This window comes from Euleptes europaea, chromosome 15 (genome assembly GCF_029931775.1).
Source record: "Euleptes europaea isolate rEulEur1 chromosome 15, rEulEur1.hap1, whole genome shotgun sequence".
Taxonomy (NCBI): domain Eukaryota; kingdom Metazoa; phylum Chordata; class Lepidosauria; order Squamata; family Sphaerodactylidae; genus Euleptes; species Euleptes europaea.
In genome coordinates, this window is record NC_079326.1 from 10,289,799 (window position 1) to 10,310,041 (window position 20,243).

At 44.5% G+C, this 20,243-nt stretch overlaps 1 protein-coding gene across 1 annotated transcript in view; it reads right to left on the reverse strand.

Moving 5' to 3' along the window:
• Positions 1 to 20,022, reverse strand: part of TFCP2L1 (transcription factor CP2 like 1) — a 65,033-nt gene extending 45,011 nt beyond the window's left edge. Inside the window, exons 1-2 of the mRNA XM_056861150.1 lie at positions 19,961 to 20,022; positions 445 to 596 (exon numbers count right to left, since the gene is read on the reverse strand). Coding sequence (XP_056717128.1) covers positions 445 to 596; positions 19,961 to 20,022 — 214 coding nt within the window. The remainder of the gene's footprint in view (positions 1 to 444; positions 597 to 19,960) is intronic.
• Between the last annotated feature and the right edge of the window lie 221 nt (positions 20,023 to 20,243).

The following is a 20,243-nucleotide window of genomic DNA, read 5'->3' on the forward strand; positions in this document are numbered from 1 at the left end:
TGTCAGAGCTATATTTCAAAATAGCAATAATAATGAAGGAATTGCTCACTGGAACCATATGATTTGTTGGTACAAGTCAACATGAAGTCCACTGAGCTCCCCCTCACTGGCAGTCTTTTAAGCAGAGGCTGGACAAACACTTGATGGCCTGTATGGCCCCTTCCAACTCTATGATTCTATGAAAATTAACTGGCTTTCACAATGCTAAGACATGATCAAACAGATTTCATTTTTCCAGTGGAAGTATTATTGCATTTCTAACTTTTTCCTTTAGGAAACTTAGAATGGTATACATGAAGTTCCCCTATTATTCCATCAATGCACCATCTAAGTGAATATCAACTTAGTTTCAACAAAACCCACACCAGGTAGGGCTTCAACTTTAATCAGGAAGCCAATGGAAAACATTGCTTCTTTGCTTATTCAGTTTTGTACTAGTCCTACCTTGGTTGAGATAGGTTAAAGTCTCTTCATGAAGCTTCACAGCAGGAGAGGTGGCTGCACAAAGCACATACTGAAATGGAGGGAGCTTTGCATCATTCTCAGGAGACAGTTGAGGTTCTTCTTGTTTAAAGATTGGCAGTGCAAGGACATCACTGAAACAACACAATTAACACATAATTAAAAAGGGAAACATTCTTGTTAGAATACAAAAGCTGCAGAATAATAACAGAACTGAGGATTGGATCCTCCCACAGACATCTGATCAGGCACTGAGATCCTTTTCTAGGTGTTCTCACTAGCCAACGTATAGCAAATAATAATGTCAGAGAGGTACTTTTCAATATCAAGGTTTTGTGTGTGTGTGTGTGTGTATGACATGATGTTAAGTTGCTTCCACTTTATGAAAACCATATGAATTAGTGACCTCCAGGACATGCTATCATTAACAGCCTTGCTCAGTTCTTTCAAACTAAAGGCTGTGGCTTCCTTTATTGAGTCAATCCATCTCATGCTGGGTCTTCTTCTTTTCCTGCTGCCTTCAACTTTTCCTAACATTGTTTTTTCCAGTGGGTCTTCTCATGATGTGGCCAAAATATGACAGCCTCAGTTTAGTCATTTTAATTTAGTATCAAAATTGCATCTGTGGAATTTACTCCCAAACAAGTCCTGCCCTATTCCTATTGGTATTCCACAGAATGCTTCAGGCATAGGCTGTGTTGATTAAACTTTGGAACTGATTAACTGCTCCTATTTTAGGCTAAATTAATGGTGCTAGGGTTCATTTTTTATTCTGTGTGGAACTGGAGGCTGGTTGTCTGTCTTCACTGTATTTTCTTCTTAAACAGTTAATAATCCACTCTGGGAATGCATAATATGGTATCATTTTTAATAAATAGAACAATAAATAGAAAAATCTGCAACTCAAACTCTAAGGTAAAGGTCCCCTGTGAAAGCACCAGGTCATTTCTGACCCATGGGGTGATGTCACATCCCGACGTTTACTAGGCAGACTTTGTTTACGGAGTGGTTTGCCAGTGCCTTCCCCAGTCATCTTTCCTTTACCCCCAGCAAGCTGGGTACTCATTTTACCGACCTCGGAAGGATGGAAGGCTGAGTCAACCTTGAGCCGGCTACCTGAAACCGACTTCCGTCGGGATTGAACTCAGGTCGTGAGCAGAGCTTAGACTGCAGTACTGCAGCTTACCACTCTGCACCACGGGGCTCCTACATAACTCAAACTTACTTAAACATTATCAGTACTATGTCCACATTACTAGAGAACTAATACTACTTAATGCAATCATATAGTGTTTCAGCATTATCCTTGATAGAGGAGTTTTATAAGAATTATCAGATCTCACTCAAAAATGTTCTTGTGATTAAAAAAACTGTACGAAGTTTTCCTGAACAAAATGTTTTGCAGACCCAAAATTAAATAGATTCAATTGACCCTGTCAAGAAAATGCAGAATTTCCTTAGAAAGCCTATCCCAATATCTAACCCCTCCCAGCTAACACTTTGACCTTCCCTCTCTCACCCTCATCATCTCAGAAATTACTACTAATTAGACATTATTTCCAGTCTCAAAGCCTCTATACTCCAAACCACTCTCTCCATTTTTACTCTAAAGGGTTTGTGCTTTCCTCAGATACTGAGTTAATCTAAACTGTGCTTACACTTGCTAATATGGTCATTGTGGTATACTGGAAGATCACTGACCCCCTTCATAAAAGACCAACTGCCATTAGATTAGCCAATAGAAATGGCTTATTAGCCATGGACAAGACAGTTCACTGAAGCTATACAGTTCACTGAAATCTCCAAATCAGAAAACCGAAGCATGTCTATAACATCTATCACCATTACTACAACACTTGTGCAAAGCAGAAGCATACTTCAGGAATGAGGAGGTAACTGCAAATCACATGCACACCAGTGACTTTTGTTGTGGAGGACCTGTAATGCAACAGAGTGTAGGTTCAAATCTTATACCAACTTGTGCTTAGAAGCTTCCAAACAAGTTTAAGTATTTTTGACTTAGGGACATCACTCAATGAATACAAAATAAAGACTTAGTAAGTACAAATTAGATAGAATTGAAACTGTTAATCAAAAACAGTGTATGTAAAGGACAAACTGGAGGTCTATATTCTTTTGAATAATTTACAAAACAAGGGGCAGGAGTATAAAAAAGAAGGGAAAAAAAGATATCGGAGACTATCTTGCAGCATGAATCACAATGGATCTGGGGCAAGATCAATAGGAACGTGATGATATGAAGGAAAACTATTATAAACTACAATTCTGCTGGTATTTAATGCCAGCAAACCAGATAGCACATGTATTCTGCAACTGTCCAATAAAAAGCCCCTACTGATAAAAGAGCTTAACTGTCACTAAAGAAAGATTTCTACAGAACTTGATAGTGTTCATTGAATATCAGAATACAAAAATTTGGAAGGTGTACAACCTTATATATTATTTTGCCTGATATAAATTTTAAAAACGTTTTAAAAGTTTCCAAACAAGTTGGGCGACATTATAAGGCCAGACTGGGAAAATATGAACCTTTCGCCAGACTGGGAAAATATGAACATGTGTCATAGGAACTTTTTGAAGTTGGTCACCGAGAAGTGGGAAAAAAGCCACAGCATGAAATCTGAATCTATCACAAGGTGTCCAGAAGTAACTATATGCTATTCACAGACCAATTTTTAATATAATTAAAAAACAGGGTTGCGCTTACCTGTAACTGCTGTTTGTCGAGTGTCTTCGTGCAGGCATGCAAGGGACTGCACAGGTGCGGGCCGGCCATGGAGGAATTTTTTCCAAGCTTCTTGAAGCTTCAGTGCTTGGAGCGCTCCCCCTCCGCGGGCATTTTCCCGCTCAAGCAGTCATGTGATGGAGGGGGGAGAGAGCTCCTTCCCTCAATTCTCCCTTTGCCACTGTGGATGGGGGACCAATGACCACCCCTCAAACACCAATATAAGCCCACAGTGGGGAAAGGAGGGAGGGATGCATGCCTGCATGAAGACACTCGACGAACAGCAGTTACAGGTAAGTGCAAGCCTGTTTTTGTTGTCATGCCTTCTGTGCAGTCCCGCATGGGAGAATAGCAAGCTACGGTAAGTACCTGAGGAGGAGGGTGTGGGCACCTCAACGGAAAGAAAAGCAAGTGACGCAGCCTGTGCCCTGGTCAAATGGGCTTTGAGAGGACAGGGACACGACACCTCAGTGGATTTATATGCCACCCGTATGGCGGACACCACGCACCTGGATATGGTCTGAGGATTGGCCGCCTGACCTCTTTTTTGTCCCTCAAAACAGACAAATAAACTGGTGTGTGACCTGAATGGCTTGGTTCTATCCAGACAAAATAAAAGAGCTCTGCGAACATCGAGTGTGTATAGTGCGTGTTCTGCAGGAGACTGGGGTGCAGGATGAAATACAGGTAAGACAATAGCCTGAGATAAATGGAATGGTGTGACCACCTTTGGTCTAAATTCCAAGCTTGGTCTCAATACCACTTTAACTGAATGAAATCTGGTAAAGGGAGGTTCGGATGAAAGTGCCGACAGCTCTCCTATCCTCCTAGCTGAGGTGATGGCTACTAAAAAGGCCACTTTAAAGAAAAGAAAGATTACACATAGCTAACGGTTCAAAAGGTTTATGCATTAACTACAACAAAACCAGGGACAAACTCCAGTTAGGCAAAGGAGGTTTTACAACAGGGAAAAGGTTGTACAGACCCTTCAAAAATATTTGGATTCCGGGAAAGAAAACAGAGTGTAACCTTGAACCTTATCATGATACAAGCAGCCGAATCCACCTTTATAGATGTACTGGCCAAACCCTGGTCCTTTAGTTCCAGCAAGTAAGTGAAAACATCCCTGGGTGGGCACGAGTGTGGGGTGATGCCTTTAGTTGAAGCCCACTTAACAAATAAAACCATTATTGACTATAAGATTTCCTTGTAGAGGGCTTCCTAGCAGCTAACATTATCTCCTCTATACGTGTCAGGCCGCCTTCTAGGGTTGAAGGAGCCAGATTGTGAGGTGTAGAGAAATTTGGTTGTGGTGACGAAGATCCCCGTAAAGTAGGAGGTCGTCCGCAATTGGCAGTTTCTGATAGTTACGCTTGGCCATCTGAAATAGGGAGGGGAACTAAAACTGTTTTGGCCAGAAGAGCACCACCAGTATTAGCCGAGCTCCCTCTGCCCTCGCTTTGGCTATAGTCCTTCCTAGCAAGGGAACGGGGGGTGGGGGGAAGCATACAATAGTTCCTGATCCCATGAGATTTTGAAAGCATCTCCTAGGGAAATGGGATCTACGCCTCCTCTGGTACAGAACAGAGGGCACTGCAAGTTGTATAGGGTGGCAAATAAGTCCACCTGAGGGACCCCCCAGCATTGGAAAAATTGGTACAGGTAGAAGGGGTTGAGGGACCATTCATGTATGGGTATCACCTGCTTTCTCAGGGCGTCTGCAATGACGTTGTCCAAGCCCGCAATGTGGATTGCAGAAAGGAGAGATGTGCCAGATGGCCCATTGCCAAAGAAGAGTAGCCTCGGCACACAGGGATAGCGATCCCCTGCCACCCTGCTTGTGGATATAGAACATTATTGGTGACCATCAATACATTCTTTCCTGCAAGGACAGCTGAAAAAGAGACAAGGGCATGTCTCACTGCTCTAATTGCGAGCAAATTAATATGGAGTTTAGACTCAACTGTGGACCAGTGACCCCAAACCAGCATATAGTTGCAGGAAGCCCCTCAGCCCGAGAGGGAAAGTGTCTATGTAAACAGTGAAATCCGTTGGGGAGATACCCAAGGGAGTTCCCTTCAGCAGATTGTGTGCAATGGTCCACCAATGCAGGGAATGGAGAACAGATCTAGGTATGGAGAATCTGCATCCCTGAGAGTCAACATTTAATTTAAAATGATGTAGGAACTAGTTCTGAAGGGTTCGCATCTGAAGCCTGGCATAAGGGATGACTGCAGTGGTCGAGGCCACCAACCCTAAGAGTTTCTGGATTAGGATTGTTTTTTGAAACCTGTTGGAACAGAACATTTGTACTAAAACTTGTATAACTTTTAAACGTTGGATGGGCAGAAAAGCTCTATGAACATTTGTGTCTAGCACAGCGCCTATAAACTCAATTACTTTCACAGGGACTAATCAAGATTTCTCAGTGTTAATGAGTAAACCCAGATCCTATAGAATACTACAGGCAAGGGATAAATTGGCTTCCAATTCCTGAGTGTTGTGTGCTACAAACAGCCAATCATCAAGATACGGGTAGGCTGCACAACCTTTAGTTGCAAGGAAGGCCACCACTGCTGACATGCACTTTGTAAAAACCCATGGTACCATGGCCAATCCAAACAGGAATACATTGTACTGGTAATAATTGCCCTTGTGCTCGAATCGAAGGTACTTTCTATGGGTGTGGTGGATAGCCGAATGAAGGTAAGCATCCTTTAAATCAAGGATGGCAAACCAGAGATCTCCCAATAAAAGTTAAGTATGTCAGTTAAGGATAACGTGAGGAACTTAGGTACATGTAGAACATAAGAAAGGCCCTGCTGCATCAGACCAAGGCCCATCAAGTCCAGCAGTCTGTTCACACAGTGGCCAACCAGGTGTCTCTAGGAAGCCACAAACAAGATGACTACAGCAGCACCATCCTGCCTGTGTTCCACAGCACCGAATATAATAGGCATGCTCCTCTGATACTAGAGAGAATAGGTATGCAGCATGACTAGTATCCATTCTAATAGCCATGAATACCCCTTTCCTCCATGAATATATCCACTCCCCTCTTAAAGCCCTCCAAGCTGGCAGCCATCACCACATCCTGGGGCAGGGAGTTCCACAATGTAACTATGTGTTGTGTGAAAAAAAAATACTTCCTTTTATCTGTTTTGAATCTCTCACCCTCCAGCTTCAGCAGAGGAAGGGGGTGAGTTTTGTCCAGCAATTTCTGGCGGGACAGGGACTCATTTTTGTCTTTTAACTTCTTGGATTTGTCATCCTTTGACTTCTTCTTTTCCTTAAGTGGTTCTGAAACCGATCTTGCATCTCAGCGGCTAGAGAAGTTGAAGGTAATGAGGGAGTCGACAATACCGACGAAGTCTTAGATTTTCTCAGAGGAACCCATCGAAGCGGTAGGGACCTTCTACCACAGTGAGGCCTTTAACCGTGAAGCCCTATGTTGCCTGGCCTTCGGGGTGAGAAAATGGCAGAATGGGCAGGTTTCAACTACGTGGGATTCCCCCAGACAAAACACACACTCTGAATGTTCGTCATTTAACACCATCTTCATTCCACACTGGAAATATTTATGAAAAGGGGCCATTCGTAATGAATAAAACCTCCAACAATCAAACAGTCGTGAGGCGATTTCGCTGTGATCGAGAACACGTTCTCCCTCCACGGAGGTGATAGGAGAACTGAGGGAAGAAGCGCTCTCCCCCCTCCGTCACATGACCGTTTGGGCAGGAAAATGCCCGTTCTCAACGTGAGACGGAGGGGAGGGGGAGTGCTCCAAGCGCTCTGAAAATTCGAGAAGCTTGGAAAAAATTCCTCCGTGGCCGGCCTGCGCAGTCCCATGCGGGACTGCACAGAAGACACAACGACAAACCAACAGTGTTACATCAAGCTATTCAAAATAATAATTTGCAACTGAACAAAAGATCTGTAGATTCATATGCCCTCTTTTTAACACAAGGAACCAAATCAGACTTGCCTGGATTGCTAATAAACTGAGCTCACTTTATTTGCCAAGTATAACCTTTCAGTCTTCAACTTAAATGCCCCAGTGGTGTCGTAGTTGATGCGATCATCCCTCCTACTCATTTCTACACATCAGTAACAGGCTACAATTTACTTTCCAGTTGTGGAAGGAACAGTCTCATGAAATTAATTTCATGCCGTACACACACATAAGCATCAAGACCCTCTACAAACATGGACTGGAAATCACGGCAAGGTGTTTGCCCTGCTTCTGTGTGGCTTAATCATTCACTGTTTGTTCCAACTTCTAATCACCTGGTTGGGAGAGATGAGGAAGCCTTCTGAGCCCGTTAAATGAGGCGTGCGTGATTGGCAATAAACATGCAGTTCTCAACTGAAAGGCCACCGTTCCAGTTTATGGAGAAATAAAGCTAAAGGTCACATCAACTGTAGTGCTATGCACAGAAAGACCGTTTCCCAGCACTGTGAAAATACTTTAGCCAAATTACTTCACTGTGTTAAAATGCTTTTAGCAACCTTGCACCCTAACTCCATGTAAGAGTCAGTCTCACATGTAGTTTGACCTGGACATTTTCCTTCTTTCACAAAACACATCCATAGAGGCTGTGAACTGTAGTAGAACGCTGGTCTAAACAAGGAGTCTTACTAGCCCTTTCTCACTGGTAGCTCTTTAACTTAAAAAAAAAATCACCTTCCCCAGGCTGCTTTTGTTCAGCAGATTCTTCTCAGCAGATAAACCACCAGAAAAAGTTAAAGACCCCACCAATCTTCCACTGCAGATCGCAGCTTCTGTGATAACTGTCAACTGTAGGTTGGCCCTTAAAGACATTATGGCTCTTAAAGTATTTTTTTTTTTTGTAAAAAAATGTGTGTGTGTGTGTGTGTTAAGTGCCGTCAAATTGCTTCCAACTCATGGCGACCCTATGAATCAGTGTCCTCAAAATATCCTATTTTAATAGCCTTGCTCAGATCTTGCAAATTGAGGGATGTGGCTTCTTTTATTGAGTCAATCCATCTCTTGTTGGGTCTTCCTCTTTTCCTGCTGCCCTCAACTTTTCCTAGCATGATTGTCTTCTCCAGTGACTCTTGTCTTCTCATAATGTGACCAAAATACGATAGCCTCAGTTTAGTCATTTTAGCTTCTAGGGTCAGTTCAGGCTTGATTTGATCTATAACCCACTGATTTGTTTTTTTGGCAGTCCACGGTATCCTTAACACTGTCCTCCAACACCACATTTCAAAAGAATCTACTTTCTTCCTATCAGCTTTTTTCAATGTCCAGCTTTCACACCCATACATAGTAATAGGGAATACGATGGCATGAATTAACTTGATCTTGGTGGCCAATGACACATCCTTACACTTAAGAATCTTTTCTAGCTCTTTCATGGCGGCCCTTCCCAGTCTCAATCTCCTTCAGATTTCTTGGCTGCAGACTCCCTTTTGGTTGATGATGGAACCAAGGAATAGAAAGTCTTCAACAATTTCAATTTCCTCATTGTCAGTCTTAAAGTTGTGTAAGTCTCCTGTAGTCATTACTTTTGTCTTCTTCATGTTCAGCTGTGGTCCTGCTTTGGCACTTTCTCTTTTAACTTTCAGCAGTAGTCATTTTAAGTTTTCGCTACTTTCTGCCATTAATGTAGTATCATCGGCATATCTCAAATTGTTAATGTTCCTCCCTCCAACTTTCACTCCACCTTCATCTAAATCTAATCCAGCTTTCCTAATTATATGTTCTGCATAGAGATTGAAGAGATATGGAGATAAAATACATCCTTGTCTAACACCTTTGCCAATTGGAAACTATTCCGTTTCTCCATATTCTGTCCTAACTGTGGCCTCTTGTCCAGAGTACAGGTTGCGCATCAGAACGATCAGATGTAGTGGCACACCCATTTCCTTTAAAACCAGCCATAGCTTTTCGTGATCCACACAAGTCAAAACCTTTGCTGTAATCTATGAAACGCAATCTCTTCTGAAATTCTCTTGTATGCTTCAGTAACCAACATAGATTTGCAATATGATCTCTATTGCCTCTTCCTTTTCTGAATCCTGCTTGATCAGGCATTTCTCGTTCCATATATTTTGTCCCGTTCAGTTAAAGTATTTCCATGTTGATCATTCAGCATGCCTAACCGTGCTTTAAATTTCCCTTTGATTTCTTGGATCTTGTGGAACAGATCTCTTGTTCTTCCTTTTTTGTTGTTCTCTTCTATTTCTTTACATTGGTTATTATAATAGTTCTCTCTGTCTCTACGTGCGAGTCGCTGGAACATTGCACTTAAGACTTTTGATTCTGTTTCTGTCACCTTCTACTTTTGCTTCTCGTCTGGCAATTCTAAGAGTTTCCTCAGTCATCCATCGAGGTTTTTCTTTTCTTTTGGATACAGGAATAGTCTTTGCAAATTCTTCTTTGATAATATCTCTAGTACAGTACAAAATATCTCTAGTACAGTACTGTACAAAACATGTACAGTAGAACAACTGGCAAAGAACCCCTAAAAGAAGCTACGGCTCTATTACACTGAAAAGTTATTTTTAAAATGGCTGCTAAGGCAAAAAGGGTGAGTCAAGGAACTTATCCAAAAGTAAGCCCCATCTCAGTCATGAATTCACTGGGTGGCCTTAGGAAGCCCTTTTTACTCAGCCTCCTTCTATAATATGGAGATAATCATCTCACCTGCTTCCTATAAGATGACTGTGAATTTATGCAAATTACACATTATATTTAATACCAACTCTCATTATTACCAGCACCCTAAATACCTGCATTATGAACACCACACATTCTGTACTTAAAAGATGATTGTTTTCAGACTGGGGGTAGCCTTTCCTAAACAGAAATGGGGAGATCTAGGTTCCCTCCTGGCAAACATCCCAGCGATTGCTCAGATAATTGATGCTTGTGGCGGTTGCTTTGCTCACTGTAATAGGAAATGGTAGTTCCAAAGTTGCAGGAGTGGTGTAACTACCTGAAGGCACTACTTTCAGTCATTTTTGCAACCCTTCTGAAAATATTCCTTAAAGCAAGAATTTGCATCCTGCCAACTGGGGTCTGGTGCTCCACGTGAAGAGGTTCAGTCTGGCCTGCCTTCTCCTTATTTGAGTCATTTATACCCCACTTTTCTATCCAACAGGAATTCAAAGTGGCTTACAACATTCTCCTCCATTTTATCCTCACAACATCCCTGTGAGATGTCACGCTGAGAGTGTGTGACTGGCCCAAGGTCACCCAGCAGGCTTCCATGGCAGAATTGGGATTCAAATCTGGGTCTCCCAGATCCTCTCTCAAGTATTGGATATACTTGCAATTTTTCCAATTTTTCCTACAGAAAACAAAGTCATTTATATTGTTAAATTCCATAAATATGCCAAGTAGTATAATTTTATATGCCAAGTTATAAATGATGGATTTTGTGTTGTTAAATCTGTAGAAGCAGTTTCAGTTTGACAGGAAAAATAAGTACTACATGTATTAAAATTTTCCCCAAATTCTCTGTTTTGGTTTTTCCAATGGAAAAGTGCCTCAACATTTCTGAAAGTTTCACATCTCTATGTGGAAATTCTGAGGGGAGCACCTAGAATCCTATGGTTAATTCAGCCCTCCAATTCACACTCCCCTCGTTTTTTCCTCCCATTCCATTCTTAGGATCCCCTCGTTACTATTAAACTGGTAACCGAGTATTTTATAGAGGTGTAGACATCATTCCAGTCCTCACCTGCAGCACTCTATGATAGTATGGCCCATCACTAATGAAGGATTGCCAGCTCCTGCCTTAAAATGCTTTAAATAAGCACATTTTGTTTGTTTTAGAATGACTAAGTTGGATAGCCTTGCCCCCAGCCCAAGGGCTGGGTTGATAATCATATTATACAACGTGTAATTACACAACTCTCCATCCCAATGCCATACCATCTGCATTTGGTAAATGACAACACAGGTTAAAAAAAACCCTAGTATAGCAGGCCTAGCCTTGACCTTTCCAACTCTCCATTCAGATCTTTACAATTTGGTTCCGATCAGATGCTTGAACCAGTGCCTCAAGACAGCTGCTTAAAATCCTGGAATGCTCACTCAACACTTTCCAACTACAATTCTCATGCCGCTGTTTTTACAGTTCCCAAAGAGAGGCATAATGGTTAGAGCAGGGTATCAAACATAATACCCGTGGGCCGGATCCGGCCCCTTGAGAGCTCTTATCTGGCCAGTCTGACCAAGTGACATTTATATCATAAGCGGCCCTCATAACAAATGAGTTCGACACCCCTGGGTTAAGGTGTTAAGACTAGGATCTGGGAGACTCGGGTTCAAATCCCCACTCTGACAAGAAGCTCACTGGGTGGTTTTGTACGAGCATTTGTTTAAGTCTTGAATGTATCTATTTATTTGTCATGCATTTTTATCCTGACTTTCATCCAAGGGCATCAGGGCAGCATATATGGTTTTTGAACGGTGGTCTTCCTAGTTCTACCCTGACCTGGATGGCCCAGGCTAGCCTGATCTCGTCAGATCTCAGAAGCTAAGCAGGGTCGGCCCTGGTTAGTATTTGGATGGGAAACCACCAAGGAATACCAGGGTTGCTGTGCAGAGGAAGGCACTGGCAAACCACCTCTGTTAGTCTCTTGCCATGAAAACCCCAAAAAAGGGTCACCATAAGTCGGCTGTGACTTGACGGCACTTTACACACACACACTTCCTAGTTCTAGATGCCTAAACCATTATACCACATTGGCATTCTGTATCTCTTGCTATTGACCCATGGGTAATCTATAAATAGCTGCTAATTATAGACAAAAAAGGGATTCACAGAGACAAATTAAAAATTAACAGAACTACAATCAAGGTTGTCATTATCAAGGGAAAGTTTACATCGTCTGTGACAACATAAACCAAACAACTATAATCTCTGCAAAACCATGTAGAGGACCCCCTTTAACCTAGTGTTAATGCCACTTATTAATTTTCTTCCATACCTGCAATAGCTGGTAGCTAGGCCTGCCAGATCCAGAGACGACAAAGAGGCACAGAATTGAGTTTTACAAAATGTAGCATTTCCCATCGCAGAGCTGCTACCATGTCGCAATGTATAGTGCTTGAATACTCTCTTCCCAATTCCAGAAGAGAGCAAGAGTTTCCTCAGCTCCTGGACCTTGAAACCCTACCAGCAATATGGTTTTGGAGAGCCCAGAGGATGTAACAGCCATGTTGTGATTTAGGACTGTACTGGGTTATAGGCGTCATCATGAGTGCTAAATAAATAGCAAAGTCCGATCCTTGGAAGTCAACCTTCAGCGCTGTGAGGTAGAAGAATCTACATGGGCTTGGATCCCAGCTAGCATTTCCTGGAGGGCAAGGATTTCTACTTGCAGGGGGTGATTTCCTTGCCTCCCTCCTCCCACAACAGCCCCTTATGTCCCCCCAAATCCTATTCCTGGGGAACAGCAGAGCCCCAGAAACAGAGTTGCAGGTTGCTGGGGAGGGGGGGCAGAAAAATTGTAATCCACAGGCAGATGGAGCCAAGCCACAATCGCTTGTGGCCTATCTTACTGCTGATGTGCAACTCAAATTACTACTAGAGAGAACTGCATATACAAGACTGCTCTGTTAGTGGAAAACATATCACCACTGCCCCGATGATAAGAGATTTATATACACAAAATAGACAATATAAACAAACATATAGAATTTTATTTCATATTATTTTACAACATTTATATGGTCAAGCTTCCACAACATTGGGACAAAATCCTGTCACAATTACTATCAATACCATAAACAAAAGCACAAAAAATAAACCAGCAAGCGTTATGTAAAAAAAAAAAAAAAAAAGTCAGCAAAAAGCTCAGCTGCCCCCACAAAGACCAAAGAGACAGATGTGAGCATCTTGGGGAAGACAGTTCCAAAATGTTCAGACAACTACTGGGAAAAAAGCCTTGCTTCAGGTGGGTAATAACCTGCTATCCAAAATGAAACCAGGACCAAAGCCTCACTGGCAGGTCATTGGAAGATCATGCAGGGAGTTCTGTTAGATCTTCTGAACCCAATGGCTTCAAGGGTCAAACAGATGGCAAATTTTAAAAGCATAGAACAAATGTGCAATATGCTGTCTGCAGCTCAAGGCCCACAAGAGAATGGCAGCAACATTTTGCAGCTGAAACCACCTTTACCCAATATTACATTTAACTGCTTATTTGTCTTTCAACTGTCCAAGTGGGTTGATTCTCTCAGTGGCTTGGCTTTGCCTAACCCACTGGAATTAATTAGATTGTCTTTTAAACCAGACAAGTTCTAGCATGTTACCAACTTGATGAAGAATTCACAAAATTAAAAAAAAAATCAACAGTTTCAGAGGGCAGTTGTGCTGGTCTGCAGCAGAATAGTTAAATTTGAGTCCAGTAGCACCTTAGAGACCAACAAGAATTTCAAGGTATGACTCTTGTAAGTTTATATTCTGAAAATCTTATTGGTCGCTAAGGTGCGACTGCACCTCTAAGGAGGTGGTGAGCTCCTCCTCTCTGGCAGTCTTCAAGCAGCGGCTGGATGAACACTTGTCAGGGATGCTGTAGGCAGATCCTGCATTGAGCGGGGGGGGGGGGGGGTTGGACTAGATGGCCTGTATTGCCCCTTCCAATTCTATAATTCCAACCTAGCAATTAATTCAATAGATCACAAGCATGCTTTCCCCCCTGCCCCAACCCAAGGAGCCAGGTTTTAAAATTGTAGGGGTCCTCCAAGAAGATTCACTAAGTTGTTCTAAGGATACCTTAGCTGAACTGACTAAGGCTACTTACTCTTCCTTTCTCCACCACTGATATGGGGTTAAATACAACCTCAGCTTAAAGAGGCCGTATGAAAGTCTACAATGGTAGGAATATATTAAACCAGAACATGCAGGGCTAAATTTGCATTTAAAAAATCACTTCATATGAACATCCATTTTATCTAGAATAAAAAGTGTTATATATACAAATTGCAGAAGAATCAAGGATGAGAAGCCACACAGGAAGTGCTAGGGCAAATTATATATGCAGCACAATACTTACTCAGAAGTATATTTCACTGAGCAAAATGGGACATATTTCCTAGTTAATGTGTTTAAAATCACAGCCTTAGGGAAACTGCCCTCGATGGCTACCTGAAAAGCTAGAGAAGCCAACCAACCAACAGACACAGCCAGGTTAATTCCAGACTTGACAGCAAAGTCTAGCAGCTGAGATCCAGTTTGCCTTATCTGATCCAGGGTCTCAGTGAGAAGGGCAGACTATAAGAAACTTAAATAATAGACTATCTTGTGACTTCTCTGAGGTGAAGAAGATTAATCCCAAAATATCGGAGGAGGGGGATATTCACAGTTAGGGTTACCAACCTCCAGATACTAGCTGGAGATCTGCTATTACAAATGATCTCCAGCCGATACAGATCAGTTAACTTGGGAAAAATGGCTGCTTTGGCAACTGGACTCTCTGGCATTGAAGTCCCTCCCCTCCCCAAACCCCGTCCTCCTCAGGAGCAGCCCCAAAAATCTCCAGGTATTTCCCAACCCGGAGCTGGCAACCTATTCGCAGTAAATTATGATTAAAGCACCAGATTAAAAATCAACTTCTATTAAACTTAACATATGTAGCAAGCTTAATTTTTTTTAAAAGCCAATGATACTGTTTTCAAATACTTATTCCAAAATTTCACTTTCAAGAGAACTGAGCTGATAGCATTTGAAAAGGCAATATTTTGTTACAATTTAGAAATCATTGCAAGGCTAACCACATGAAACGAAAACATGTTAACCACAACCACTGAATATTCAGAAGAATTTGAGACTGAACTAATATCCTCACTTCCACCAACAGTGAAGAAAGTCACCCATTCCAGCCCCACTGAAAATCAAGGCTAAGCATACAAGCCACTCATCTATTTTAATCAAAGCGTAAATAATTTAAATCCACGTTGACAAATACAGAGCCCCAGTTTTTTCACTCATCTAGATAATTCCATCCACAGAGAACATTTACATTCTCTACTTGTTTTCTAAGCAAAATGCCAGACAATATATAAAGCCAAGAATTTAAGAAATAAGCACAGTAGTGTTAAAAAAAACCTACTACAGAATTATTCCAATCACAGAAGTTATTTAGAATATATGCAGCACTGACTATTTGAACTGCATCATATATATGACCTCATTATTATGAACAGGATTATCGATGCCCTTTTTATACATTTTGAAAGTGTGGATTTAAAAAAAACCTTTGCCTTGCAGGAGGAAACATTAAAAAAAAAACACCTAGGAAAAGGTTTTAGTAGCTCCAGGGGTGGGGAAAGGGTTAAATCTCCCTCCAGCCATACAGTTTTCCTCCTAGTGAGAAATGGGCCTCCATGTGTAGAATCTGTGGGAATTATCTGTGAAGGTATAAATATGTGAGGTCTGAAGCAAAGAGAGGTGGTGTTCAACAATAAAAGAGTGCTAGTTAGCCATTTGGAAGTTCTAGTAGTATTAATGAATGCCAATTAATGTAAATAAAAAATACATAAATACAGCTTTTTATTACAATGAGTTGGGATAGTCTGCACATGTACAGGAAAAGTTTACATTGTCTTCCTTTGTTTAAAGTAAAATAAAAGTGGCTAGTGTGGATATAAGGCAGGATGGATATAAGGCAGGATAAAAGTAAAACAAGCCATGTAAAATGAATGAATAATCCAAATGAACTGGGGTAGGAATCATATACATGTAACATTCCCTTACAGAACTAATGTTCTCACTGTCTGAAAGATATTTGTCAGTGCTTTGCAGATGGTGCAGAGTTGTCTTCTATTGCCCCAGATCAGTGGTCGGCAAACTGCGGCTCGCGAGCCGCATGCGGCTCTTTGGCCCCTTGAGTGCGGCTCTGCCCCCTCACTCACCGGCATCTCATCCAGGGCGGCACCAACGGGCCTGTCTCTCTCCCCAGCGGCCCTTGGAGCCAGAAGGAAAGGGGAGAGTCCGACCGCCGCAGCCAGAGCAGCGCGCCACCGCCCCACGAGAGCCGCCGCCGGAGCAGTGCGCCAACGTCCCACTGCAGAAATAGGCGGAGCAGCGCGCCCCTACCCTGCTGCAACGGGGCGCCAGCTGTAGCGGACCTCTCTGCTCCCCAGCTGATGTGCGGGCAAGCCAGGGCGGGGAATAGACGCGCCCCTCGCCCTGCGTCTCGGGGCTGGGAGGCTTCCTCGAGCCCTTATATGGACTTCCGGGGGAGGGCTAGGGGCGGAGGCTGGGAGGAGCTTTGTCCCGAGACGGGGACCCCACCCCCCGTCCCGGGTCTCCCTCATGCCCCCTCACCTTCCTGACACCTCGCCAAGCTGATCCCAACCTGTCTGTCTTCCCTACAGGGATCCAGGGAGACGGAGGAAGAAGCGGAGGGGGCGGCGTTGCCACCACAGCCGATTTGAGGGTCCGGGCAAGAGGTTACGGCCCCGCCCAACAGCTGAGGGTATATAAGGCCAGAGAAGTCTAACCGCCGGGGAGGAGAGAAGCCAGAGGCTGCCTGCAAGGTGTGTCCTGCAGCAACCTGGTGATGTGCGAGGGAGAGTCGAGCTCTGACTCCCCCTCGGACTGGTCTGAGGCAGAAGAAACTGTCTCAGCCCCAACATCCTCCCGGGCAGAGACCCTCCCAGCGGCCGGGACTAAGCCCCCTCCTGACACCTCCCCCCCCTTAAGTTTAAGAAATTTGGCTCTCAAAAGAAATCTCAATCGTTGTACTCTTGATATTTGGCTCTGTTGACTAATGAGTTTGCCGACCACTGCCCCAGATGGGTGGACCAGAACCAACGGGTTGAAATTAAATCAAAAGAGTTTTTGGCTAAACATTAGGAAGAACTTCCTAATGGTTAAAGCAGTTCCTCAGTGGAACAGGCTTCCTCAGGAGGTGGTGGGCTCCCCTTCTTTGGAGGTTTTTAAATAGAGGCTAGATCTGACAGCAATGCTGACTCTGTGAACTGAGGCAGGTCATGAGAGGGAGGGAAGGAAAGGTTTGGTTCTCGTGGTGCTTGGCTCTCGTGGCCCTTTCTTACATTCCCAGGGAAATGCCAATTGCCACTTTGGGGCCAGAAAGCAATTTTCTGGCAAGCCAGTTTGGCCAGGGATCCTGAAGGGTTTTTGTTTGATTTTTCCCATCTTCTGAGCATGGAGCAGGGGTCACAGGGTGTGTGGGGGGGGAGTAGTTGTGAATTTCCTGCATTGTGCAGTTTATATGATTTTAGACCATGTATAAAGGTATCCAGATCTAGCCGCTGCCTTACAGAACTAATAGAGTTTGAGACCCTGGTGCTCCTTTCCAATTTTTGTGATTCTATGACCCTTGCTGTGATTGCAAACCTGCTGAAAAGAAATTGATTTAGGGAAAAGAAATTAATTTAGGGAGAAACAATCTTGCCATAAACAGTTTCTGATTACCTTTTCAATTTATGGAATCTGACCAGCATTAATACAGCCAAAAATGACTTCTTTTTTCAATCTAGCATGAGGATGAAAACCGCAGATCTTCACAGTACCGCAATAATTTCTGTTTGTTACTTAGGGAATATCCCCCCCCCCTCCAGTGTAGACTACCTGTTACGGCATCCAAACTGATTTAGCTAAGGGAAAGTAATATCTCACACATACAGTGTCATTCAGCCCTGAGACTGTATCTTCCATTGTTTTTATTTTTACTTTAAAATAGTTTTGTGAGTTGGGGGAAAGAGGCTATGAATTTGGCTGAAGCAGCAATACTGGCAGAAGGTTCATTCAATCCTTCTCCCCTGCAGTTTTGCCCCATTTAAACCCACTTCCCCAAAGTTGTTGCTGGGTGACCATACAGACACTGAGGAGCAGAGAGGAGTTACTGTTAGTCACCCAGAGACAGCACCCGTTTCTGTTGCACTTGTGGCAACTAAGGATGCTTCTTGTTAGGGATCCTGCAAATGCTCCACCTATGCTCAGCACATGACAAAGCCTAAACCGGATTGTCCCCCCACCCCCCAAAAAGAGCAGGTGATTGAAAGCCACCGCAAAATCTATGCCAGCTACATAAAAATGTTCCAAAGGGGACCATCTTCCATTGCAGTGGGCAAACCAGCTTATTCATAACCAACAAGGGTTTCATTGGACCTCTACTCAGCATCATTATATCTTTACTCTTTGTCTTAATCTGGAACCCCTACTATTCTAGTTATGGATTCAGTCATTAAAAACAGGCTAAACTCTCCTTTACATGTGTGTTGATAAAGTTTGGAAAATGCATATTCAGTTTTGATAATAAGAGAAAAGTAGCCGGGTTGGTCTGCAGCAACAAAATAAAACAGAAGTCCAACGTGAATTCAAAGGTCTACAAAATGTATTCCAGCATCATAAGCTTTGGTAAAGCAGAGCTCACTTCTTCAAACGAATGCACCCGGATTTACAAAAACGTCTACTGCAATACATTTTGTTAGTCTTCATGCCACTGGACTACCCTAATTCCATGTACATGGAATAGAGACCAACAAGATTCTCAGGGTATGCACGGTTTGGGGTGGCACAGCTCCCTTCAACCAGAAAAAGGCAACCAGAAAAATAAAAACAATGGAAGATACAGTCTCAGGGCTGAATGACACTGTATGTGTGAGATATTACTTTCCCTTAGCTAAATCAGTTTGGATGCCGTAACAGGTAGTCTACACTGGAGGGGGGGGGGAATATTCCCTGAAGTAACAAACAGAAATTATTGCAGTACTGTGAAGATCTGCGATTTTCATCCTCATGCTAGATTTAAAAAAGAAGTCATTTTTGGCTGTATTAATGCTGGTCAGATCCCTTAAACTGAAAAGGTAATCAGAAACTTGACTCTCGAAAGTTTCCACCCTGAAGATCTGGCCAGTCTCGACGACGCTGCCGCACTTGGGGTCCAGCTCTACCTACTGCAGACCGCCACCCTCCTGAAACCATCTCCGCAGGTGGGCGACCCGAGTCTGCGCACGGCGTCCCACCTGATCCCCAGCCTCCGGCCCTTGAACCCTCCTCGGAAGAAAAGGGCATCGACAAGGTGGTGGAGACCCTTGCGAGAAGGGCTCCGCGCGCGATCCGAGAGCTGCCGGCCTCCGAATCGCTCTCGATCAATCCACGCCACGCCTCCATTGGGCGAAAGCGCGCGGCCGCTGGAGCCTCCTTCCTTCCCTGTTCCAGCCAGGATCCGGCCAGGATCGAACGCGCGGACGTTCTCCGAACGTTCCAGCCAGGATCGAACGCACGGAACGTTCTTCGAACGTTCCAGGCAGGATCGAAAGCGCGGACGGTCTTAGAACGTTCCAGCCAGGATCGAACGCGCGGACGTTCTCCGAACGTTCGGAGAACGTCCGTGCGTTCGATCCTGGCTGGAACGTTCCAAGAACGTCCGCGCGTTCGATCCTGGCTGGAACGTTCCAAGAACGTCCGCGCGTTCGATCCTGGCCGCATCCTGGCTGGAACAGGGAAGAAACGAGGCTCCAGCGGCCGTGCGCACGGACAATCCGCGCCAGAAGCGCCGCACTTTGCTGCAAGGCTTCCTCCGCCGTTGAGCGGGAAGCGGCCCACAGCCCCCCCCTCTCCCCCCTGCGCCGCAGACCCCCCCCCCCGCCGTTTGGCCGAAGGGCCCCGGCCGCCCCCTCCGGCCTCCCCGCGCGCCCAAACGCCCCGCTCCTCCTCTCCGGCCGGTCCCCTCGCTCCTGGGGGGGCCCCGCCACGCCTGTCCGGCCGCTCGGGCCGGGCCCCTGCCGGCCTCCCTCACCGCAGGTAGCTGCCCGGCGGGTGCTGGTTGTAGTGCTCCGGCTGCGTGTGCCAAAACAGCATGGTCGCGCCTCCCTCGACGCCAGCCAGCCAGCCAGCCAGCCGGACCCCCGCAAGCCCCGCGCCGCCGCGCCGAGTCGGGGGGGGGACGAGGCCGGGCGCGCTTTTATGGGCCGGCCGCGTGACCCGCCGCCCGGCCGCTCCCAGGCGCTGAGGTCAGCCGCCGCCCCCCCCCCGCCTTGGACGGCCTGCCGGGCGGGGGGGGGAGCAGGAGCGCCGCTCCA